At 38.4% G+C, this 27,427-nt stretch overlaps 1 protein-coding gene across 4 annotated transcripts in view; it reads right to left on the bottom strand.

Moving 5' to 3' along the window:
* The window catches only part of EPHB1 (EPH receptor B1), a 718,019-nt gene extending 696,386 nt beyond the window's left edge, over nt 1–21,633 (bottom strand). For 2 of the 4 annotated variants that reach the window (XM_051985595.1, XM_051985593.1), the window contains exon 1: nt 21,019–21,632. In XM_051985595.1, the coding sequence (XP_051841555.1) occupies nt 21,019–21,076 (58 nt within the window). In that variant the 5' untranslated portion in view covers nt 21,077–21,632. Of the gene's footprint in view, nt 1–21,018 lie in introns of all 4 variants that reach the window. The other 2 variants (XM_051985594.1, XM_051985592.1) reach the window with 2 other exon arrangements.
* Between the last annotated feature and the right edge of the window lie 5,794 nt (nt 21,634–27,427).

Here is a 27,427-nt window from a genome sequence, read left to right as displayed (position 1 = left end):
AGAGAGAACAACCTAGACAGATTTTTCCCATTTTTCTAAGGGGAGCTCAAGTCCCTTTTCCTTCATGAAGTGGCTTCCCCAGAGAGAAGAGAACAAGAAGGAAAGTCAGTCCAGGGAAGAAAGGAAGGTGGAGAGAACTCAGTTCAGAATATTCAGGAATGGTATGAATGGGAATATGGAGTTGCAGTACATATGGAGGGCTAGAAGGAAATAAGATTGTGGTCTGTTTGTCTCTTCTCCACTCTTTGATAATTCCTCACCTTAAGTATGTGAACAGAGATTGAATCTATTTGCTAAATAGGAGACATTTGAGATCTCTTTTGGCCTGTTTCAGAAGGAGATTGCCTTGTATAGATGTGGGCCCTGGGCTATCCAACTGTTCAAAATGTCCTCCCCCTAACTTTGAACTCATATTATGCTTCTAATCTATACCACTCATTTGACAATCATGGAAACTATGGTCATGTGATTTCCTGCAGTGTTTCAGGTACTGTTATTGTTATTTAATTTTTATACATTTACTTCTTATCTGCCTAGATCTATTATGAATTCTTTGGGAGTAATATCTTGTACTTCCTTATAGCCCCTTGAAGTATATTGTATTAGATTATTTAGTTTCCAATTAATTTTGGTCTACTTTTCTATGGCCTTTTATTAAATGTAATTTCTATTTTATCATAATCTGAAAAGGATGTATTTAATATTTCTGCCTTTCTGCAGTTGGCTATCATATTTTAATGCCCTAAATACCTAAGTGTGCTCTAAAATATGGTCATTTTTTTGTGTGTAGGTACTGTTGAGAAAAAGGTATATTATTTTCTATCTGCATTCAATTTTCTCTAAAGATCTATCATACCTAATTTTTCTAAAATGAAGTAGATGATCAATAATTATTTGTTTATTTATTGTCCGGTATTTTATTTATATTGATTTATCTAATATTTTTAGGATATAGTATGTAGGTGTAGTAAATAGAAAGCTAGCCTCAGAGACAGGAAATCTTCTTGTTGTTCAGTCATATCTGACTCTTCATGATTCCATTTAGGATTTTCTTGGTAGAAATTCTAAAGTGGTTTACCATTTCCTTTTCCAACTCATTTTACACATGTGGAAACTGAAGCAATTGAGTTAAGTGACTTGTCCAGGGAGATATAACATACATAAGTGTTTGAGACTATATTTGAATTCAGGAAGGTGAGTCTTCCTGATTCCAAGCTTGGCCTTCTATGCACTGCACCATCTAGCTGCCCCCAGAGGCCGAAAACATGGCTTCAAATCCTGACTCAGATAAATATCTACTATCTGACATGGGCAAGTATTTTCTATACTAGAAGCAGTTCTCTAAGATGATAAATTACATAGAAGTTGCCAACCTGTATTCATAGAGAGAGATTTGTCACTTGAAAAATTCCCTATACCTAAAAGGACCTCTAATCCTTTAAACTTAAGTGACTTTTATATAACATTATCTTCACTTAGTTACACAGTAATCCTTCAAGGAAGCAATATGGCATTATTATCCCCATTTTATAGGTAAGGAAATTGAGAATCAGAAAGGTTATGCTAGTTCCCCATGATGACACAAATAATTAGTATCAGAAATGGAATTTTAGACCCCAGATTTCTCTAAGCTTCAGGTCAAATAGGAGAGAGACAGAGAGAGATAGAGAGATGTGTATTATATATGTATGTATCCAGAGCATCTCCAGTCTCCTGATCCACACCTGGCCACTGGACCCAGATGGTTCTGGAGGAGACAGTGAGGCAGGTGACCTTGCACAGCCTTCCCTCAGTTAAATTCAACTCACTTGAATGTCATAGTATCAGCTGCTTGATGCCATTGTTCTCTTCAAGAACAAAGCACAAACCGTAACAAATGTATGCATATATGTATGTGTATATGCATATGTGTTTATAAATATGTATGTGAGCATATAGGTCTGTGTTTATATGTGTATATATATAATATTATATATATTTATTATATATGTGTATGTATATGTGTGCATATACATTTATACACTGTATAATATATAGTATAATATATTTACATATACACATAAATATAATACACATATACATGCACATGCTTATATTCATATATTATATATATATATACGTAGATAGAAATGTTCTATACTTATATACCTATGTGCACACATGTGTATATATGTGTGTGTGTCCATATATTCACATGTATGCAACCTACATACAAATGTACTACATCTTTATATTACTATCTGTATACACTTGTCCATATATACACATAAAATAAATACAAGGCAATGGGGGAGAGGAACAGAAGCTGAGGGTAGTCATGAGAAAGACCTAATGTAGGAGATGCTAAGGCCCAGACAAACCAAGAAACTTAAACTCAGAATCCTAGAGTTACTGACTAACATGTCTGGGGCTCACAAAGGCTCCTAGTTCAGGCAAGACTTTCTCTCCTTGGAAGACTGCTTGACAGAGTGGAAAGTGTTGAATCTGGAGGACCTGGTTTCAATTCCTAGTTCTACAGCGTACCCTATGACTTTAGACAAGTCACATCTCTGGGTCTCAAATCAGTCCCTCTGTAAAAGTGAAGGTGTTTTTGATTAAGACGGCCTTCCAAAGTCCTTTCCAGCTCTATCTATGATCCTATGGTCCCTACATCATGCTCCTCCCCAACCTCCCATAGTAGCTAAAAGGAAAGACATGGACAGTTTATTTTATTTTGTTCTGTTTTCTTCCATGTCCAGTCTGAGGCTATATCCCATGAGGAGGCAGGGAGGGTCCACAGCACAGAAATAGCAGCAACAACAGCAGCAGGGTGGATTTGAAACAAGCTTCAGGAAAATCCAGCCAGGCCAGAAACAAATCCCAACCGGCACCCTCAGCAGCTATGGGAAGACTCAGAAGTTCAAAGGGTCTGCCTTCATGTGCTAGTAAAATACTAAGAAAAACCATGAACACAATTAGCCAAAGCCCTGCCATCACTCACAGAGAAGTCCCGGGATGAAGGGACTTGCAGTCATTCCACATTCCTCTCATTTCTTCCTATGTCCAAAGGACATCGAGATCCCTGAGGGAGCTCTTCCAGTGAAGTCAGGAAGCTGTTGCTTCTCTGTCCCACTCTCTGAGGGGCTGCCCTCAGATGTCCTTCCAAGCTCACAGCTGACTTTAAATCACACCATCTTCCTCTGAGCTCAGCTGCTGATCTTAAGTGAGACCAATCCTCCTCCCAGTAGCACTATCATCCAGAGCAGAGAGGACAATGTAGGCAAAGGGGCTGGGCGTAGTAGGGGAATTTGACTCCTTTCAAATGCCACAACAATCAGCCAGCCCTAACAAAAACCTCTGGACCCTTCCAGGGCATTATTATGTATGGATAGAGCACCATCACCACACAAAGGATATGTGTCCAAACCACACTGCTAGCTGTGGAAGGCAGCCAGAGAGCCCGGAGAGCAGCCAAGAAGGATGCTGGAAGAGCCGAAAGACCAGGGACCCAGCTTCAGCCACCCTCAAGCTAGCCCTGCAGTCTCCAGTTGATCTCCGAGGAGGATGCTATGATTTAAAGTCAGTTGTAAGCTTGGAAAGATATCTGAGGGGTGGAGAGTGCAAGAGAGAAACCCAAGCAACTTCCCCCTTGTGATATTCACTGTGACCTGGAACAGGCCAAGGACGCCTACTGGACTTATCTCCCTCATCTGTAGAAAGAGATAATGACATCTCTGCTACGGACCTCACAAGGTTGCTGTGTGGGAAAGTACTGTAAATCTGAAAGCACAATATAAAAAAAAAAAACTTATGGAGAGTAGTTTTGTGTTGGGTGGAGTTGGAAGGTTTTATTTTGTTTTAATTTGATTTAATTTGTTTTTGGTTTGGTTTGGGTCCAAAGCTGTGATTGCATGTGTTTAGGACATTCCCAAACAAGAGTTTCCCTCCTTTGATACAGATGGAGACTCAGTGTAATCTTATAAACTTGTGAGGAGCACTGAGGAGTTACTCACAGTCACAGAGCCGGTGTATGGTCAAGTGTCCTAGATAACTCACTCATCTTCTCCGTTCCCTGATCCAAATAATTCTTTAAGATTCAGAATTGGAGAGAAGATGCTGAGCTGCATTGAGAAAGGAAGCTCCTCATGGGCAGCTGACTGTGCTCACCAAAGAAATCACAGTTCTGGTAAGCAACAGCAGCAGCGATCACCACAACAGGAACAAACAACAATAATAACAATAGTGTTTTGTGTTTATAAATAATGTGTAATAATGGTTAATTATAAGATTATTTGAATTTGCAAAGGGAACAATTACTTTTTGCAACAACAGTGTAAGTTAGAAACTTCTCTCCCTATTTCAGAATCAAGAAAACAGTTTTAAACTAGTTAAATGATTTTCCCCAACTCACACAGCTAGTAAATATATGTCACTATCCACTTGGCAACCCTGCTTTTCTTTATGTGGAAGTGGAAGACAATGGATAAATAAGACAAAGAATATGAATAGAAAATAGAAAGAGAAGGGATGGAAGTGGGATAGACATATAGAAGGGCTGCATGAAAGCAAACTTGTGGATTATTTAGACTTTTTTTAATAATAAATTTTTATTTTCAAAATACATGCAAAGATAGTTTTCAACATTCATCTTTGCAAAATCTTGTGTTCCAAATTGTCTCCCTTCCTCCTCCATCCCCCCACCCTAACAACAAGTAATCCAATGGGTCAAACATGAACATTTCTTCTAAACATATTTCCACAATTATCATGCTATACAAGAAAAATCTGATCAAAAAGGAAAAAATAAGAAAGAAAAAATAACGCAAACAAACAACAACAAAAAAAGGTGAAAATACTATGTTGTGGTCCACATTCAGTCCCCGTAGTCCTCCTAGATGCAGATGACTTTACTGGGCTTTCTTAGCATATAGTTACAATAACCTCTGTGTGGTCCACATTAATCAATGTTTAAATAAAATAAAATGAACCCCATCCTCAAACTTAGGAACTGCTGTTTCAGTAAAATGGAGCATCCAAAGCACTAGCTCCATCATTAGAAGAGCTACAGTTAAATACATACTAGGTGTTGTCCTCAGGCAATCATTCAACCTTTCTATCTCTGGTTTCCCCATCTATAAAATGAGCATAACAAAGTGCCTGCCTCCCTGGGTTGTTGTGAGGAACAAATGAGTCAATATGCAATATGCAAAATGATCTATGAATTATTCTTTATTATTATGCTTTTTTCAAGTTAGTTGGATTATCTGAGCTTTTCTCTAGCTTCTCCTTCCTGTCAATTGCCTTTTGACAATTTTTTGCCTTATTATCACCTCCAATAAGGAATAGGGAAAGCAGACAAGAGAAGATCAAATTCAAATCTGTCATATTCAAAATTTATTGCTAGTGATGGCAGAGGGGGTTGGACTGGGAGGCAGGGAAAATAGTGAAAGGGATGGAGACCCAAGCTATTGGCAAGATTAAAAATTGGGAATTATTGGAAAATTTCATTTCTCTAAGCTAGTCCTGCCTTCCATGACAATGAATAATGGAGAGCTGATGGTAATTGAAAATGGAAATAACTTCCCTCTCCAAAGCAGCAATGAAAGGTAGTCTGTCTGAGTTAGGGGTTTCTATCTGACTAAGAGAAACAATCATATCATTTCTGGAGTTAGATAAGAAAAGAATTATCTTCCTTTCTCATCTTTCTCTTTAAGTAGTTACAGAGACAAAAGCACAGAATACAGCAATATCTGATACCCCCAAGCATCAGGTAAACCAATTCATACCAAAACTTTTTCTGTCTTTAAAAATCATGCATGATCATTTTACAGGTTGCCGGCCCTCAGGGAGCAGTTTATATCACAAACTACTACATTAAAATACTAATAAAGCCCTAGGGTTACCTAAAAAAAAAAAAAAAAAAAACAAACAGCATTATCCCTGCCCTTGAGAAGTTTATGTTCTCCTGAGCAAAATTCCAGTTTAGAGCAAAATTCTAATTTTGATTGAGCTTTAAATGTATCCTTACAGCTGATTCCTAGGTTCAGTTTTGTTTTGTTTTTGGAAGGGATTATACTCCTGAGGCTATTGGAGGGGAGAAGCAAGAAGAACTAGACTTAGATTATCTAACCATAAAAAACTTATATCAAAAGCAGAACCAGGAGAACAAGCAATGACATCTCAAATGGTTTTGTAATGATAGTGGAAAAAGACTGAGACAAAGAGATTGAGAGACAGAGACACGGAGAGAAAGAAAGAAATGGAGAAGACAGAAACAGAGATGGAGAGAGAACAAAATTTACTTTTAAAATTCTAAAAGACTTAAGATCTTTGATTGGTATATTATTGGTATTGGCTGTTGATGATCTATGCTGCCTACCTCTTGAGAAAATGATAATGACGATCACAAGATGCAGAATAAGGTGTACATTATGGAATCTGGACAATGTGGGAATTTGTTCTGCTAGAGCATGCCTACTTATTTCATGGGTTTTCTTTGTGTGGGGGGATGGGGAGTGAAGAGGAGAGAGAGAAAATAAATGTTCTACTATGCCCCACAGACTAATCAGTTGTGTATACCCTTTGATCCAGCAGTGTTTCTACTGGGCTTATATCCCAAAAAGATCATAAAAAAGGAAAAAGGAATCACAGGAGCAAAAATGTTTGTAGCATCCATTTTTATAGTGGCAAAGAACTGGAAGCTGAATGTTTGTTCCTTAGTTGGAGAATGGCTGAATAAGTTATGATATAGGAATGTTATGGAATATTATTGTTCTGTAAGAAACGACCAACAGGATGATTTCAGAAAAGCCTGGAGAGACTTACAGGAACTGATGCTAAATGAAATGAGAAGAACCAGGAGATCATCGTACACAGCAACAACAAGATTATATGATGATCAATTCTGAAAGATGTAACTTTCTTCAACAGTGAGATGATTCATGCCAATTCCAATGAACTTGTGATGGAGAGAGTCATCTGAACCCAGGGAGAGAACTGTGGGAGCAGAGTGTGGATCAAGATATAATATTTTCACTTTTTTATTGTGTTCATTTGCATTTTGTTTTCTTTCTCATTTTCCCCCTTTTGATCTGATTTTTCTTGTGTAGCATGATAATTGTGGAAATACGTATAAAAGAATTGCACATATTTAATATATTGGATTATTTGTCATATAGGGGACGGGTAGGGGGAAGGGAAGAAAAAATTGGAATAGAAGGTTTTGCAAAGGTGAACGTTGAAAATTATCTATGCATATGTTTTGAAAATAAGATTTAATAAAAAAATAAAAATTTTAAAAATAATGAAGAGTAGTCAAGTGTCAGAAAGATGTGGAAAGAATTATATGAACTGATACAAAGAAAAGTAAACAGAGCCAAGAGAATCTGGTAACAGCAACATTGTAGGATGATCAACTAGGAATGACATAGCTCTTCTGAGTAATACAGCGATCTAAAATACTTAGAAAGGAATCATGAGGAAAAATCTTATTCACATCCAGAGAAAGAACTGATGGAGTCTAAATAAAGATTGAAGCATACTATTTTCACTTTCTTTAAATAAAAGAAAGAAAAGAAATGTTCTAAATTGGAAAATATACATTTATACACATGCACATATATTTGTGTCCATATATACATGTGTGTGTGTGTAATGTATACATATGCATATGCATGTATATATACACATTAAAAGCACAGGGGAATGTAAGGTTTTTAGGAGCAATTTTCAGTCTTGGAGTCTGGATCATTCAGGAAGCAAGCAAATTTTTGCTAAGTACCTTTTATATGTACAAGCATCATCACTACCATGATAACAATGCAACATATTTTGGGGGAGCTTTCAGATTTAGTATTTTCCCCATCACCCTAATACAGGTCCTCCTTATCCCTCACCTGAGCTACTGACTACATGGAACTTCTTCTTGGTCTCTCTGTTTCTCATCTCCCTCTGATTCCCTTTAATTAATCCTCCACACAACTGCCAAGATAATCTTCCTAAGATCCAGCTCTGAAAATGGCACTCCTCTTCCCACTTAAGAAGCCACAGCAATTCCTTCTTTGCCTCTAGGTTAAAGTACAAACTCTTCACTTGGTATTTAAAGTCCTTCCCAATCAAGGTCCAACCTACCTTTTCAGACAATTTACTCTTCTTTATGAACTCTGAGAGTTTCAGATTAACTGACTTATCTGCTGGCCCCTTAGCTTTCCAACCTCCTTACAGGTGGTCCCCCATGCCTGGAATGTACTCCCTGACTCACCTCCACCTAAACTGTTCAGTTTTCTTTGTCTTAATTGAGGTCATATCCCTCCTGTACCACCTTTCCTGGGCCTCCGATAGCCAGTCAATCAATAAGCATTTATTTAGCTTCTTTGTCTTTGTAAATGCTATATCTCTCTCAGCAGAATATAAGATATTTAAAGGCCTAAATGTTACACTTTTGGTTTTGTGTCAATAATGACTGCCGCATAATAGACACTTAATAAATGCTTATTGATTGGTTGGTGAATTGAACAGAATTATGGTCATTTTACAGTTGAAAAGCAAAGTGATTTGCCCAAGTTCATAGGTAGCAGAGCTAACACCAAACTCAAGTTTTCTAACCTCAAGTTCAAATCTCTTTTAAATATTCATAAATCCATATGCTCCATCCTCCATAAGTTCCTGGTCATCCAATTAGACCATCCTATATTTATGACCAACAATACACACCATGAGACAAATAGGGGCAGCTATGTGATCCAATGGTAGAGTACTAGTCTTGGAATCAGGAAGACATCTTTCTAAATTCAAATCTGGCTTTAGACAATAATGAGCTATGTGATCCTAGGCAATTCATTTACTTCTTTTTGCCTCAGTTTTCTCTTTTGCAAAATGAGCTGGAGAAGAAAATGGCCAAGATGCTCCAGCAGCTTTACCAAGAAAACCCCAGGGGTCATGAAGAGTCATGACTGAACAGCAATACTTATGAACCTCGGACAATTAACTTTCCTATTAGGCTTAAACTTGTCAAGTTTATTCTATCTAAAAAGTTGTAGTAGCTCTGCAGATGACCAGAAGGAACTCATACATATTTCTCCTTTCTGTTTTTATATGCCCAAGAAGCCCCTGCATTGTAGGAAGGGTTCTTAAAAGAAGGATTGTCTTTCCAAAAGAAGTAGCTGTTTATAATTACTAAAGTATTAAGGGATTCATTTTGATATCCATGTTGCGATGTCTAGAATACATAATGTTCAGCACTGCCTATGCTCGATAAAATTGAACTGGAGATCTTTCTCAATCCAAATTCCTTTTTTTTTTTTTTTTTGCTTTTATTTATTTTTTATTATTATAGCTTTTTATTTATAAGTTATATGGATGGGTAATTTTACAGCATTGACAATTGCCAAACCTTTTGTTCCAATTTTTTCCCTCCTTCCCCCCATCCCCTCCTCCAGATGACAGGTTGACCAATACATGTTAAATATCTCAACCCAAATTCTAAATATAAACGGGCTCACAAAGTTATACCGTACTCATAGCTTAGCCCTCTTTCTCTGGGAACACATGTATGAAAATTAGTGCAGACAGTGGTGTACTCTAAGCAAATATCCTCAGAAAAAAACTCTATAATCTATGGTCTTTTGAACTTCCATTTTACTTAATTTATCTTTCTTCTCCCTCTCTGTCCCTAACTCTTTCTGTCTTCTCTCTGTGTGTGTGCTTTTCTGTATTCCTCCCTCTCTTTCTGTCTTTGCTACTTCCATACCTCTATCTCTATCTCTCTATCTCATCTCTCTCTCAGTCTGTCTCTGTCTTTCTTAGTCTCTCCCTGTATGTGTCTCCCTCCTTCTACCTTAAAGAAGTCATTTAAGATGTCTATCAATCAATCCACAAGCATTTATTAAGTACTTCCATGTCACGCAGCCCAAGCCAAACTAAGTCTTCTAAGATTTTATTGACAAGAGAAGGAAACTAGTAATCTTCCATGAATCAAATGGTTCAGATTGCCTGAGACCCCTTACTATTCAAATAATTTTCATAAAAATCAGATAAGAAGGCTTCTCTTTTAATCTTCATATAGAATTGAGCCAGCTTATATGATACAGCCTAGAAATTTTTCATGAAGAATTTTTCTTTTAAATGAGAAATCTCTCCCAGGATGTTACTTTATTATTGTAGTAATTTCCTCACACAAGCAGCCATTCTAAAACTGCTGTTTCTTCACCACATTTGAAGGAGAAGAAAATCTGATTGAAATATTCAGGTCACTTAAGTGGCTAGTACAGAATAGGGACACATAAAAACGAATCCATCCAAAGAACACTCAATCTTGGGATTCTGATACAAGGACACACACATTAAGACTATGGAAATTAAAATGAGAATTTTACTCAAAATTTCCTGCTGCAAAATAAGGTGATAGATTTGTCAGGTGTCAGGAGGAAACAATTTTGTAAAATAACCACTAAAAAAACCACCAGCAGGTACAGCCAGCTCCTGATGATTCAAGTTATACAATTGACATATTGTTCAGTCTTTCCCCTTCTCCCCTTTGTCTCTCCAGACATCTGCCTTCCCTTGAGCCATTTCTCTACTCAACTTTTATGGACACATTGGCAGGGGCAGATATTAGGAGAGATTATATTACATCTCTACATGGGAGAAAGATAAGTGGATGGGGAAAGATAGAAGCTTTTAGTCAAAATTCTGTTTGGATTATCTTTGTGTTTCAATTCTCTTGCTGTTTCTGCCTAGTACATGGTCTCTGTCTCAGGTGCTGATAATTGAGGGGGCACCATAAGCATACAAAGAGCACAACTGTGAGCTGGTACCTGGTGGAATTAACATTATCATTAGCCCTTCTCCTAAGGGAGTGTGAGCTAAGAAGAAAGGAAGAGACCAGTGGTAATGTTCACCCCAGGGAGGGCCCTTGAACCCAGATATACCTAGCCTATCCTCTAACTATGATGTGAACAGTTCCTCCCCTTCATGTTGAGATCCTCTATGGTCTCATGACATTCATAGCTCTCTCCTTTGCTCTGTCTTCCTATTGGACATATTGCCCCACTATATCACCACCAGCCAGGGGGACTCATCTAGTATTATAAAAGATGATTAGATCAGCAGGATGATTTCAGAAAGACCTGGAGTTACATGAACTGATGCTAAGTGAAGTGAGCAAAACTAGGAGATCATTGTGTATGGCAACAACAAGATTACATGATGATCAATTCTGATGGACATGGCTCTTTTCAACAACAAAGTGAGTCCGACCAGTTCCAAGTGGTCTTGTGGTGTAGAGAACCATTTGTATTCAGTGAGAGATCTGTGGGAACTAAGTGTAGATCACAACATAGTATTTTCGCTTTTTATTGTTTTCCTGCTTTTTTTTTTTCATTTTTTTTCCTTTTTGATCTGATTTTTCTTTTGCAGCATGATATTTGTAGAAATATGTGTAGAAGAATTGCATGTGCTTAATATATATTGGATTCTATCTAGGAGAAGGTGTAAGGGAAAGAAAGGGAGAAAAAATGGACATTTTTTTTACAAAGGTGAATGTTGAAAATTATCTATGAATATGTTTTTAAAATAAAAAGTTTTAATAAAAAAGATGATCAGTAGCAAAAACTGAGCGTGTTGGCTCCTTCTACCATCCCTTTAGTTAACTCAGCCCTATCCTCTTTTCCTATCTTTCTTTGTTCTCCCTTTCTACTGAATTCTCTAGAATCTCCCTTTATTGTTTTTTTAATAGCTTTTTATTGACAGAACATATGCATGGGTAATTGACCCTTGCAAACATTTCTGTTCCAACTTTTCCCCTTCCTTCCCTCCACTCCCTCCTCTAGATGGCAGACAGTCTCATACATGTTAAACATGTTATAGTATATCTTAAATACAATATAAGTGTACATATTTATACAGTTTTCTTGTTGCACAAGAAAAATCTGATTTAGAAAGGTAAAAATGACCTGAGAAGAAAAACAAAAATGCAAGCAAACAACAACAGAAAGAGTGTAAATGCTATGTTGTGGTCTACACTCATTTCCCAGTGTTCTTTCACTGAGTGTAGCTGGTTCTATTCATCACTGATCAGTTGGAATTTAATTGGATCCCCTCACTGTTGAAGAGGGCCACTTCCATCAGAATTGATCCTCATATAGTATTGTTGTTGAAATGTATAATAATCTCCTGGTTCGGCTCATTTCACTCAGCATCAGTTCATATAAGTCTCTCCAAGCCTCTCTATATTCATCCTATTGGTCATTTCTTACAGAACAAGAATATTCCATAACATTCATATACCACAATTTACTCAGCCATTCTCCAATTGATGGGCATCCATTCAATTCCCAGTTTCTAGTCACTACAAACAGGGCTGTCACAAACATTTTTGCACATACAGGTCCCTTTTCCTTCCTCAATATCTTTGTTCTATAAGCCCAATAGTAACACTGCTGGATCAAAGGGTATTCACAATTTGATAACTTTTTGAGTATAGTTCCAAATTGCTCTCCAGAATGGTTGAATCAGTTCATAACTCCAACAATGCATCAGTGTCCCAATTTTCTCATATCCCCTTCAACATTCATCATTATCTTTTCCTGTCATCTTAACCAATCTGATAGGTGTATAGTGGTGTCTCAGAGTTGTCTTAATTTGCATTTCTCTGATCAATAGTGATTTGGAACACCTTTTCATACGAGTAGAAATAGTTTCAATTTCATCATCTGAAAATTGTCTGTTCATATCCTTTGACCATTTATCAATTGGAGAATGGCTTGATTTCTTATAAATTTAGAGTCAATTCTCTATATATTTTGGAAATGAGGCCTTTATCAGAACCTTTAACTGTAAAAATGTTTTCCCAGTTTATTGCTGAATCTCCCTTTATTGTTAACAAACTCTTTCTTCCTAGACCTCTTCTTTTACATTTCTTCTATTTTCTGGTGTTTATCAAAAGTTAGCTTTCTCTTAAAGATAGCATCTCTTGGTATCCTTTCCCATAATCTCTGCTATACAAGTTCTCCGGAAGTAGATGTCATGCTCCTTGATACTCAGAGCTTTTTTAGATATTTCCTCTGCCACCATAATTCAGCAACCAGCTTTGATTTTTCAAGTTCACTCCATCCTATCCAGCTCTTTGTGTTTGTCATTTAAGAGCCTCTTGGTCTCTTATTTCTCTCTAATTAGTTCAGTACCTGGCTCATTAAAGGCCGCTAAGGGGTGTAGTGGATAGAAAACTGAGTTTGGAATTAGGAAGACCTGAATTAAAATCTGGCCTCAGACACTTCATAGCTGTGTAATCCTAGGGAAGTGGTTTAACTCTCAATTTACCTCAATTTACCTCAATTTCTTCATCTGCAAAATGAACCGGAAAGGGATATGTATCTAGTATCTCTAGTATTTCTGCCAAGAAAATCCTAAAAGGGGTCACAAACACTGAATAGGACTGGAAATTCAACAATAACGATACCTAGCTTATTGGCTTCTTCCCCCAATTCCCCTGTTCCCATTGAAACACCATACCTCAGATGTCCTAATAATCCTTAACTCAATTTCCACAACAGATGTCTCTAATTTACCACAGTCACATATAGGAGTAATCCTATCTTAGATCCCTCTTACACAACTAATTTGCCTAAAATTCTGGAACTTTTTTGCTATAGTAAGAGACAGAATCAGAGAGAGATAAAGAGACAGAGAGAACAACAGAGAGAGAGATTCCCATATGATATGAATACAGGATAAGTATTAGACATGTACTTTATTAATATAGAAAACTCCCAGATGAGGAAACTCCTTCTACTAATATAAAGCGGCACCTCTCTTCAATAACAATCTTTAAGAGTTATCTAGAGCGGAGGTGTCAAGCACTCAGGTCACATGTAGCCCACAACACTTCTCAGCACAATTCCAACTCTAATTTTTGTTGTTGCTGTTTAGTCATTTTCAGTTGTGCCCAATTCTCCATAACTTCATTTGGAGTTTTCTTGGCAAAGAAACTGGAGTGATTTTGCCATATCCTTCTCTCTTTCATTTTACAGATGAGGAAACTGAGGCAAATAGGGTAAAGTGACTTGCTCAGGGTCACACAATTAATAAGTATCTGAAGCCAGATTTTAATTCAGAAGGATGAGTCTTCCTGACTCCAGGCCCAGCACTTATCCACTGAACTAGTTGCCTAGCAATTGGGAAATAATTAACAAAATTAAAAGTACAATAGTACACATATAATGTTAACATGTGGTTTTCTAAATCTTTAGCAGCCAGCAGGGATCCTAATGAATGGATTAATGGTCACCATTTGAGTTTGACACTATTAGACTAGAACACTGACTAATTCAATGAGTTGCCCTGGGTCACAGAGGTACCATATATCAAAGTTGGATCTTTTTACTTTAAAACCAGCTTTCATCCCACATTGTCATGATGACTCCTATGTCCATAGAAAACTAAGATCTGCCCAGATTGAGTTCAGTTTAGCTTGAATACTCCTTCTTGTGGGCATAACCCAAAATGTCTTAGGTTCTCAAATGATATTTTCTCTCTTCCCATTCAAAATTGCCAACCCAGCTCAAACTAGAAAATTGTTTCCATAAACCAGTGTTACCAAAATCACTTGTTTGTAATTCATAACTATTTTTCTTTAATAATGTGATTCTCCGTTTCATTTCTGTGATTTTTTTTTCTAAAATGCTTCAGGCAACTTTATATATATATATATATATATATATATATATATATGTATGTATGTATGTATATATGGAAAGAGAGGTACAAGTAAATTTGGTAATTTTCCCAAAGCTACAAATCTAGTAAGTAACAAGATTAAGACTAGCTAACCAGTTTCCTGATTCAATCTTCTTTGTTGTTATTTACACTGTTCACCACTTCATTGTCAACCAATGTCTACTGAATGCCTTATAAATGCTAGTGGAAGAGAGTACAAGACTGGTCAGCTGTGGCTCCTTTTCCCTTCTGTGATTTCTATTACAGATAGAAAACATCCATAAGAAAAATGGGTTTCAGTGAATTATTTCCCAGGTCAACACAAAAGCCCTGCATGGGTATGTAACCTTCCCTAGTGCCACATCTCCCTTTTTGACCCTATTCATTTTTATTGAATTAAATACTATCTTTACTGAGAAGGTTGAAAAAAGTGATCTGGCTAAGTCAGAGTCCCAAGTCATTATGCTTCATGTGCTCTATACAATGATCATCAAGGCACTTAATATTTATTAAGTCCAAGGAGCTTCAATAACTATGAGAATAGATTTAGCAAATGGAAGCCCAGTAGCTGTACATACACTAGGAATCCAAGGTTGACAGCCCTGATGCCTAATACCAGGAGTATAGACCAGGAGCTGTCAGGATGGAGACATAGATGGCATTGGATTTTCCACAAAAGAATTCACAGGTATACTTTTTTTTTAGCACCAATCACTGCCAAAAACAAAACAAAACAAAACAAAACAAAACAAAAAACCAGCATGAGGAAGCCTAAAATCCCCCTTTAGACAACCTCATCCTTATATGTTGGGAAGAAAAAAAGAAAAAATGCTGCAAGAAATTGCCCTTAGCAGAACGACTTTTCTAATACAAAGTCAGTCTAAGATTCATTGTGCCCCCACAAGGGGTTTAGAGGATAATAGCTGTAAAACTGGAAGGTATTTTAGAGGCCTTTAAGTCTAACTCTCTATTTTACAAATGAGGAAACTGAGACACATAAAGGTTAAGTTGCTTGCCCAGAATCACGTGGCTAATAGTATCTGAGGTGAGAGGTCAATCTAAGTCTTCCTACTCCAAATTCAGTCCAAATCCTATCCAATAGCAGAGATAAACCCTGATGACTATAAGTCTCCCTTTCCCATTCTCAATATACAGCTCTCCCTCAATAGGTCCTGAAGAGGCTCACTAAACCTCCCCACATCAGGCTGTGGTACTTTTGTTCCCCCAAACTAAGGTGGCAACCCAGCATCTATTTGTTGTGCTCAGTTGAGTCTGAAGGGCCAGAGGGATCATCATATTAGGGATTCATCTTTGTGACTATGCTGCCTGATTCTTGTCAGAACCAGCATGAACCCTGATATCTGCCTCAGAAATCTACTCCCTAGCATACTGAGTGACAGGGGTCCTACATGCCACTGCCTTCACTGACTGTCAGCAGTTTTCCTCGTTAGAATATAAAGGTCTTTGGTAAGTTCCCTAAAAGGAGGGGGGTTTCATGTGGGGGCAGGCGAGGAAGGGTGGAAGGGAGACTATGGAAAAGGCTTCTCTGTCTTTTTTTCACTGGCAGTGGGATGGGCAATGAACTTGCTCTTCCAGTGCTGCCCAATTACAGAAGGAAGCCCCCTACAAACCAGAATTGTAAATGCTGCAGAGAAACCACTCAAGCAGAGATGTCCTGATCCAGGGCATTCATCCAAAAAGATAGGTATCTGAATTCCAAGAGGCCCACAATAATCCCCTTCTTAGTGACTGCCTATTCCTTTATGCTAGCAGGTCACCAGCTAAATCCCAAAGGATATTTTAAACACCTCTTCCTTTAGGACCAAGTACTTGCTTAACAAATGGCCCAAAGGCTACACATGTAGCCTTGTCTGACTGGGTTGTGAGAAGGGTACTGGTACATTTTAAGTGGAAATATTGAAATCAGGAGCATAGCATCCTCCAAGAACCAGATTAGGAGGGGCAGGGAAAGAGAGAAACAGAGAAAGAGACAGAAAGAAAGGAGGGAAAGAGAGAGAGAGAGAGAGAGAGAGAGAGAGAGAGAGAGAGAGAGAGAGAGAGAGAGAGAGAGAGGAAGAGAGAGAGAGAGAGAGAGAGAGAGAGAAGAGAAAGAGAGAAAAAAGAGAGAGAAGAGAGAGAGAGGAGAGAGAAAAAAGAGAGAGAAGAGAGAGAAAAAAGAGAGAGAAGAGAGAGAAGAGAGAGAGAAGAGAGAGAGAGAGAAAAGAAAGAGAGAGAGAGAGAGAGAGAGAGAAGAGAAGAGAAGAGGAGAGGAGAGAAGAGTAGAGGAGAGGAGAGGAGAGGAGAGCAGAGGAGAGGAGAGGAGAGGAGAGGAGAGGAGAGGAGAGGAGAGGAGAGGAGAGAGGAGAGGAGAGAGAAAGAGAGAGGGAGAGCAGGAAGCTGGCAGCTTTATCCCCCTGCCTGCTCTCTAGTCAACAAAAGAAACCTTTGACAATAGACTAAAATGAAATGAAATTTCATTCATACTGGAATAGGCCTTGCCCTCCCTCTCTTCCCTGAAATGGCAAGGATATATGGAAATAAGAAGGTGAGAGAGAGAAAAAAGTGGGGGTATCAGATTAGCTTTAAAACACTTCCTTCTCAGCCAGTCCTGATAACTCTTTTCTCCTGGACCCTGCATGCCAAAGCAGTCTATTTCATCAGAATAGCTGAACTCTGTTTCTGCTTTAGCTTACTGGGGGGTGGAAATGGGGAGGGAAAGGAAGACTCAGATGATCTTTCCCTCCCTCTGACTGCTTCCTCTCAGTTGCTCACAGTTCTAGTGGAACAGGCTTTTCCTCAGGCATCCCTTTAACCCTGCTAAGTCCCTAGACTGGTAATTATCCTTTGTGACTGGCCCTTGCTTAGGCTCCACTTTCCTCTGTGGGTATTGAGGCATTAGACCAGACATTTAAGCCATTTACCCAGGGGTTATCACCAGCCATGCCTACAGAATTCCCAGGACAAAACCTAACTATAAGAAGAGACTGAGAGATAGTGGCTAAAAAATAGTGGCCATATCCCTCATACCAGTGCTGCATGGGAAAGAACTGTTGTTTGGAATTCTTATTGATTCACTTTTCTGATAATTATGCCACACTTAACACAAATCAAATGACTCTGGCAAGAGACTTGAATCCAGTAAGATCGGGAGAGCTGCATATATGTACATAGAGTGGGAAAGGAAACCTGCTGGGCAGTAGGGAATAACTGAATGATTTTTACTATCTACCATGCTAGAGATGGAGCTGTTTAAATATTCTGCTGAATATGTTGTTTTATTTAACTCTTGGTGGTAAGGTTTCCGTGACAGAGTACAAACTACTACCTATTAGGTAGGCTCTGGGCAATTGGCAAAGTTTTAGGTGGCAGGCCTGAGTGGGTAGGAGGTAGAAATATCAGGAAGCGGAGGTAAGATTCTTGCCAGTGAATGATGCTCCCTTATAAACCTAAGCCAAATGATTTGTAATCAAAGACTCCAGTTCCTGAATTCCAGGCACCTGGGTTTTTGGAATATGAACAAGAAAAAGCAAAGAGTAAAAAGAAAAAAAAAATTATCCACCCTAAGAAAAAGGAGGATCTCAATGAAAACCTCTAGCTGCAAATCAAGATGTATCTGAGCATTTGTTTGTAAAACAATGTCTCCTGCAAAATAATATCTCCCCCAGCAATCAACAGAGGTGTAAATATTCAAGTTCATTTCCTTTATTATTATTAATATCAAAATTGTTTCCCTACAAAAATGAAAATTTCCACATATGCAAACAAAACTGTGATGTAGCTAAAAAAGCATTTTTTCTGAAAACAACTTCTCTAGTTATATTATACAGTCAACTCACCCCTCCCTACTAAGACACTGGTAGCGTTCAGAAACAGCAATAAAGAACGACCACCAGTAAGGATAATTATAAGTGATTGACATCTGAAGCTGAAGAAAAAGCCAAATCTCCCATCTCAAAATTAGAAATGCATACATCATTTTGGTTTCCTGCCTCTTTTTAAAAATTGGTTGCCCCTCCAACTAGGCTTACAGTCTCCGAGCTTCCAGCCACTTCTCCCTCTGCTTACTGCAGGCAGCATATGTCTCCCTTGCATCCAGCAAATTTTAATAAAGGACCCCTACAAAGACCACCAGCTGGGGCGATGGGGAAAGACAACAACAAAAAAATCACGTTCTGAAAAAAAGCGGAGGCTTTCTCTCTACTAATCTGCTCCCCCAGCAACAATGAAAACAGAGATTTGAAAGGATGTTGCTTGTAGTTCTCATCAAAAGGAAAAAAGGATTCTTAGCTGTTACTACATCACCCAAAGTATCACTATTAAGTAGAAGAATGGGGCTTTACTAGGGAGGGGAGGGAAGAGAAGTGGGCGTAGTTGGCTCAGAAGATGTGGTACCTTTCTTGTCACTTTCAACTCAGGTGCCTATATCCCAATTCCACGAGAAACAGACAGATTGCAAGCTTTTCTTTTCATCCGAGGCTTAGCCTAGCAGCCTCATCATTTATTTTCACCAACCAAATGAAAACCTATTTCACATTACCAGGAGCTAAAGCGGGAACTTGTAAATCTGAGCCCAAACAAATGAATAAGAGTGAATCTGCGAGGTGAAATGGATTTAGAAACACTAGATTGCTGGACCCAATTTTATAGTTAAAAAGAGCTTTCGAAGTTCTCCAAGAGGCTGTTGCTTCCCTCCTTTCTACTAAACTGAACCGCCTTTCTATATGAATGAAGGAACTTCTCCTTGCCAGAACCGAATTCAGTTTTCCATCCAGTGTGATGCTCTTTGGACAACCTAGAGAAGTCCAAAATATATTTCATTTGGAAAGCAACATTGGGAAGGGGAGAAGAGAAAACAGATTTTTTTCACAAGATTCAGAGTCACATAGGAAACAAGAGATTTTTCTTGTTTGTTTAATCTCAAGATCCAAGTTAAATACACTTCAAGCCTTTCCCTTCATTCTTTATAAAATAGTCTTGTGTGAAAAGAAATGTTGACAAAAGCCTCCTCAACTAAGATGACTTTCTTTCTCTGGGCAGAAGGAAATGGCTGTGTATGTTTAGATAGATCTAAAAATGCCTCCTCTTCTCCCATTTGAAATGCCTTACAAAGCTGTTCGCCCATCTTACATTATACTAACATGTGAAAAGAGCCACTGCTAGTTTCATTTAAGCGTGCAGGGGACAAGAAACTCCTAAAATTCAGATTTTCTCCCCTATGAGCTCCCCACCACAGTAAATCCCAGACAATCTAACATGCCTGCCTTGGTGAATCATTGAGGGAAAGGTTCTACTTCCCCTCCTTAACCCAACAGGCAGTTTCTACAACTCTCAGGTCCCAAAAATCTGTCTCTGACCAACCCCTCTCTGGGCTACCTGCTGCTACTTAAACCCAAAGACAGAAGGGTACCACATAGACACATCCACATCAACATTCCCGACAGAAAGTCGGGAAAAGGAAAACCTCTCTCTTGATTCTCGTAGCCTCCCGGCTTCGCTAAAGGAAGCTAAGCTATCTCACTGGCCCCGGAAGGAGAGGACACCACACATTGGAGGCAAGAAAGGAGATAAATGAAACAGAAAAATGGGGTTCGGGCAGGGAGGAGATCCAAAGGAAGGGAAGAAAAAAGAAAAAAAAAAGGAGACAAGGAAGATAGAGCGAAAGGGGGCAGGGGAAGGAGGCAGAAGGAGGAGATAAAGAACAAGGGAGCGAAAGAGACCCATCGCGGCTGCCAATCTCGGCGAGCTGAATCACAGCGCATCTCTTGTTCAGTCTCTAACTCAAAAGCATCCCGTTCTCCCCGGAAACCACTCTTGCCCTTCTCCAAGCTCGCAGTTTGTAGAATGTAAAGCGAGTACTGCATTGCAGCTCAGTGTCTTCTCCCAGAATGGAGCAGAGAGTTAGGCGACGATGTGTAGGGGAATGAGGGAGTGGAGAGAAGGAGAAGGCGACTGGGGGGGGGGGGAGGGGGAAAGAGAAGGGAGGCGGTGGGGAGCTGCCTGAGATAGACCACTCTACATCTGCCTGCTTTTTTAAAAAATCAAAATAAATCATCAAAACAGCACTTGTTCCTTCCATTCAAAAATCGAAATCATATCAATCCACTCGAATAGCCCAGTCGCTTCTATTTCCCAGAGAAATCAGAACGCTGGGAGTCCCCATTAAAGCCGGCTCCCAAAAGGAGAGGAAAAGGACATGCAATATATATGCCACAGCGAAAGAAATCCAGTTACAAAACTTGCTCTTTTTTTTCTCTTTTTCTTTCTTTCTTTCTTTTTTCTTTTTTTTTTTTTTTTTGTTTGTTTTGAAGGGTTGGGGAAATATTTTACCTTCCATTGCTGCAACTGCAGATGCCAAGAGGAAAAGCATTAAAGAATCCAGTGCCATCGTAGGTGTCCCCCCAAAACTGGTTCAGAAGCAAGAGTGGTTGAGATAACTACTTCCCGGGTTGGTACTATGTATTTTCTGTCTTGTTGCTTTTGTTTTTGTATCCGTTAGCACTCCGCTCCGGACAGCGGTCCCCGGTGTTCCGTGAGGATGTGTGGGCGTTTGGATGTGTGTGAATGTGTGTGTGTGTGTGTGTGTGTGTGTGTGTGCGTGCGTGTGGAGGCGAGTCCTGGCGCGGGTGGGTGTGTGTGTGCATGTGTTTATATGTATGTGTGTGTGTGCGTGCGTGTGTGGCTGGGTGGGTGTGTGCGTGCGTGCGTGTGTGTGAGAGAGAGAGCGAGGAGCGAGAGACGAGCGAGAGAGAGAATGAGTCTGTATTTTAGTGTAACATTTCGAGCTACAGTAAAGAGTGGGGAGAAAACGGACTCAGCCACTGAGACTGGAGGGGGGGGGGGGAGGAGAGAGAGAGAGAGAGGGATCCCACTCCCCCAACCATCAACGCTCTCCCCACCCCCGACACCTCCTGTCCAATCAAGGAATCAAACCTGCAAAATTCCCTCGTCCAATCAGAGATGAGCACCTCCTTACACTAGCATTGTTAGTTTAAGAAAAACTTTTGCATGGAAGGATGGTGGAGAATGCAATGGAAATCCATAAGGAGGGAAAAGCGCTCCTCCTAGTGGTGTCCCCGCAGAGCTACGCCTGATGACCATCAGGTCTACTCCAGTCCCGTTACTGAGACAGCAGCTTGTACTATTTGGGTCACCATTCTTCCTAAGGTTTAATGATTTTTTCCTTCACGTCATCAGATCTTTCTTTTCTTTAAATATTCCCTGGTACCCCTGCTCAAAAGATGGTGGAGAAGTAGAGCAGAAGCTGCATTTGGAGTCAGGAAATCTATATTAAAATACAACTAATACCTTCCATCTTGGGCAAATCAGTTACTATCTCTAGGACTGTTTCCTCATCTATGGGGGGAGTTAGACAAGAAGACCTTTAAGGTCTGTTGGAGCTCGAAATCTATGAATTTCCATTATAGGTTTCATCTTAAAGTATCAGCTCTGTCTTTTTCCTATTTTTACATGAGATTTCATGAATGTCCTTGATAATGGGGCTGCATTTGGAACAACTTCGTGCTGCAGATGAGCTCCTCAGATACTTGCTATCTGTGTAACTGAGCAAATTTTGTCTCAGTTTCCTTATCTGTAAAATGAGATGGAAAAGGAAATAGCAAACCCTCCAGTACCTTTGCCAAGAAAACTCCAAAAAGGGGTCACAAAGAGTGTTCATGACTGGAAATGACTTAAACAGCAAACTGGGGCTTTAAAATAAACGTTGAGATGGTGAACCCTGATTGCTTCACAATAAAAATGAATATTGAGACAATGACAAAACAATTTTTCAGGATCCCAAGAAAAACAAAGGCAACTGAATTTCCTTGGAAGACAGTCTGACACTGTCATGATAGTAAGGGACTTAGGAGTCAGGGAAGTATGGGTTCAAGTCTCATTTCTGACATATGTGTAATCTTGGGCAAGTGACTTGAGCTTCCAATGTCCCCAGACAACTAAGATTAATAAATTGTAGAACAAAAGCAAGCCTGAATCAATAGAGGGAGTTTCTTCAATAGGGACCCCCCTCCTTATTTCTTTCTCTTAGTTTCATTGCCTTCCATCAAATGTCACTTCCAATAGGAAATCTTTCCTGGTTCCCGTTCCACCTGCATCTGTCAGTCTCTTCTCTGAAATTACCTTCTGCTTACTCTGCATATATCTTGCATGTACTTAGTAATTTACATGTTATCTTGTCTAGAAGAAAATAAACTCCTTGAAGGCAGAAACTGATTTTTTCACCTTTATTTGTATCCCCAGTATTTAGCATTATTGTTTTTGAATGATTGAAATCACAGTTCAGAATCAAGAAAAAATCAAGATTATAACTAGAGTTTCCCAAAGAGCTCTCTCAGAAGGTAATGAGTCCCTTATCACTAGAAGCCTTTAAGGAAAGGTTGAATGACTCTTTGGGGGAATGTTATAGAAGGAATTTGCTTACATAAAAGTAGATGCCTTCTGAGGGTCCTTGAAACTTTGAGATTCTGTGATCATACAGTTCTTGATTTTATATTAGTGTTCATAAAAAGAGTAATTTAGCCAGGAGGAGCTGTAAAGACAACTGAAAACCACAGATAATTGAAAAGCATCTTTCAGTAGCTACTGCTATTATAACCTCTGCCCACTCTATCTTCTCCAATAGCTTTCTACAAAGTAATTGATGTACCTCATTGGATCTCTGATGTCATATATTTGGGGGTTCCTCTTCAACTATACTTTCTCATATTGTTTGACTCTTACACCATGTTCTCCCTTGAATACTCTACAATGGCCTACCCAATATTCAGAGTTTTTCTGTAGTTCTTTTAATATCATCTAAGTATCAGTGCAGGACACAGACTATATACTTGGTTACTCCTCACTCTATGTTACCAGTCCACTGGTTATGCAAATGCACAATGAGCTTAGGCCAAAATTGAACAGGAGGAAGATGATGAGCAAGACTGCATTCAGTAAATTGTGCAGGGCTTTCAATGATCCAAGCTTCTCCATGAGACAAAAAACCATCTTTTTAAGCATGTTATTCTTTCAGTGATGCCATATGGCTACAAATTATGAAATGTCACCATTTCTGAGGAATCAACATTGTGGCTCACCCAAACAGCAATGGAGACACATATTGGGTGCAAATAGTTTCCAACATATTAATCAGTGGAAATTTTTGCTCAAATAGCATAATATAAATATCATGAAGATTACAGAATGACATCCTGGATATACTGGAGAGATCAATGAATTTAAAGTCTGATTGGGTTCAAATCTTAACTTGACTTTTAATTACCTGTGTCATCTTAAGCAAGTTGGTTTTATCTCTCTGACTCAAATGAGGAATTTGGACCTTGAGGTATCAAATTCCTGCTACAAACAGCAAAACTCCCAAATATTACTAGAACCAGATTAAAACATTGTTGAGTTATGTTTGGTAAAATAAATAAAAATGCTCATTTAAATAATATATGCTTTCATATTCATATTCTGTGTTCTTTGAGATGTTTGACACCACAGGACTAGATTAAATAAATCTATGATCAGTATGACAGTGCTGTTCAGAAAGATAGTAGAACCGTAGTCTTGGAACTGTAAGGATTTTTGAGGGATTCTACACCAACTCCTTCACTTTACAAATATGGAAACTAAGGTTCAAAAAGATGAAATGACTTTTCAAAGATCACACAGATAATAAGTGATAGAGGGAGAATTTGAACCCAGATCATCTTACTCTAAAATCAGGACTTAAAAGGTTGTTTGTTTTTTAAAAGGGATAGAACAATGACTAATGTATTTTCCTTCCTTCTGATTCTTGTCCATTCTCTACTGAAGGACATTAAAATGGTATTCGAGAGGATCTCAGTTTTGGCATCTGTAAAATTAGGAAATCTTGGCTAGATGATCTCTTAGGTCTATTTCAACTCTAAATCCTATTAATATATGAACTTCTCAGGAGGAGAGAGATCTCAATAAGCTTCAAAATATCAGTTGTTGGAAAATCAAGTAACTTCTGAAAGTCCAGCCAAGCATAAAAGGTATGAAACTTTCTGCAATGATCCCAGGCATGAGCAGTGGTCTGCCAATCAGAGGTGAAATATGCTAGTGTGTGTTAAGCACAATTCCCACTGGTCAGTTCTCCTAGCCTAAAATGATTTGAATCCAGCATACAAATGTGTGGATAAGTCATCTGTCAAAAAATCATCATTCTGCTCATCACAGAATCATTTTGCTGAGAAGTCAAGCTCTTCTGACTAGGGTTTTTTACTCTCTTTTTTTCATCTAGCTCAGTATTCTCTTTCTCCACCTCAATATTTGTTGAGAGCTTATTAAGTTCATACTGATATGCTTAGTCCTTGAAAAAAAACTGCAAAGAATTAACCTCAGCTGATTGGCTGCCTCTCAGACTCCTTTTCTGAGGCATATTGTGCTGAGGTAGAAAACTATCTAGAAAGATAGTCAGGGATCTCTGTAGCCCCAGATACAAATCTGTAATGAAAGACTTTTTCAAACATTATGGCAGGAATTGTGACAGATTTGTGAACTCATTGATAGGAGTATTCCCTTTACCAGTAAAGATTATAATCAGTTCACATCTTCACACATTTTATACTGTTTTTATCCTTTTTGGGGGGAGATTAGATTTTTACATTAGACCTGTGATTCCATTGCTATTGGTGAGGAAATTCATTGTTCCAATGCAGATTGGAAATTACTCTGCAATTTATTGGTTTACAGTGTTGCCCAGGTTAAGTGACTTACTTTGCCAAGATTACCCTTTGCGCATGGGCCATAATCAGGGTTTTAGAATAGGTCTCCCTAACACTGTATCTCAGAACTCTATCCAATTACCTCTAAATTACCTGTTATCTAAAATCATCTATAGAAGATCCACTCAACAAACTGGAGGCCTTCCTTTATTTCTTTCTTTTTTCTTCAAGGATGAAAACTTTATATCAAAAATAATCAATCATTATCTCTCATTCTCATAGCATGACTAGTCCTACAAGCTTTCAATAATTGCTTATCTATATACATTTTTGTATCTATATATATTTCTATGTGGAATAACTAACTAGATGGGTCATTCAGTGAATGTCACAATCAAGGTAATGTACATTTTTCATCCAGTTTGCGATTTTAGTGTGAATAGTTACAATAATGGCTTTAGAAAAATTAAGAACTTAATGATGGGGCTTTATAATAAGATGAGGCTTAATGAAATCCATCAATCAATGTTGTTCAAGTGCCTACTTTGTACCAAACACTGTGCTTGCTCTATGCTGAGGTTACCAAAAAAAGGACAAAAGACAGTCCCTGTCTTCAAAGAGTTTATAGCCTAATGCAGAAGACACCATAAAAAAAAAATATTGTCTTTTCCCGTGGTACTTATCAGGATTTACACAATTAATACTTCATCTTCAAAGCAGAAACATTTGGAGAAATTTACTATGAATAGAGAATCTTTCTCCATGGACTTATAATTTGAGGTAGAAGGTAAAGATAAAAGGGAAAAGGTACTCTTTTCCAGCCTCCCCTTTTAGAATATGGGATTGATTACCATAATTTTAGGATCAAGGTGATTAATAACCAGACCTCCTTTTTCTATTTCTTTCTGCCCTCTACTCTACCAAGTCAGAGAGCTTTCACTGCACATGCATAGTGAAAGAGAAGAAGTAGTGAGTGAAATAATGAATTCCAACAAACTAGACTTTTTCCCAAAAGCAGAACTTTCCCAAAAAGCATTTTTTAGAATAGGCAATTGAAGAAAACCCCAACTCTAATTTAATTTTTCCTTTGGAGAAGCTTATCAAAAATATCAATAGTCTGGACCTACTATTCTAATTTGGGGGTCAAAAGCCCAAGCCATTTGACATTTCTGTGGACCGATATTCATGTACCCTGGTCCTTTCTGTATTTCTGTATATCAATATACAAATATTATTCCTTTTTGTCATAGTGCTCTACTTTTGAGAAAATAAGGTGACACATATCAAGTGCAGTTAGAATGATCTGATTTATATAGCCGGCAAGGGAAATTCAAACTGTTTAAAAATTAGAAAAGTAACTTTATAGAATAGAATAAGCTTCAGAACCATTTTCTGCCTTACTTGATCAAAGGGGAAGGAAAGAAGAAAAAGTCTCATTTTTCTTTAACATGCCACCCATCATGTCCCCTCTGTCTTTTTTTCTCAGGCAAAACATATTGGTGACAGCTATAATGTCCCTCATAAGTACTTCCTTCTCCAGTTTAAACACAAATAGTTTTTGAACCAATTCTTTTGTAACATGGTTTTGAAGCTTCTCACTAACCCAGATTATACTGTAAATGTCTTTATCAAAATTTTGTCAAGCAAAAAATTACTAACTTAACCTCATCAAAAATTTATCAATGTCCTTATCAAAAACTTACCAACATTTTTGCCAAGAAGAGAATGCATTATTCCTATTAATGTACCTCTCCTTTCAAGTTTATCCAGTTTTCCCACCTCCTCATAATCCTTGTCACTGCCATCCACTAATCCCTCACTGCACTTTCCTCCATGGATTTGTCCCCCTCCTTTTCACTCTTTCCCCCATCATCATATCACTTTATCAATATCTATGTATTTATAGCTCTTAGTCTGCTCAGCTCCCCAACCTCTAATTCTATACTACTGCAGCTGCCAAGGCTATTTTACCACAAACCTCAACATCCTTCAAAATTGTTTCATTTCCAAAATGCTGGTTTCTGAATTCCCCCTCTCTGACCACA

This window comes from Antechinus flavipes, chromosome 3 (assembly GCF_016432865.1).
Source record: "Antechinus flavipes isolate AdamAnt ecotype Samford, QLD, Australia chromosome 3, AdamAnt_v2, whole genome shotgun sequence".
In the NCBI taxonomy this organism is placed as follows: Eukaryota; Metazoa; Chordata; class Mammalia; order Dasyuromorphia; family Dasyuridae; genus Antechinus; species Antechinus flavipes.
The sequence above is the reverse complement of the archived record's forward strand: the minus strand, read 5'-3'. Positions and strand labels throughout refer to the sequence as shown.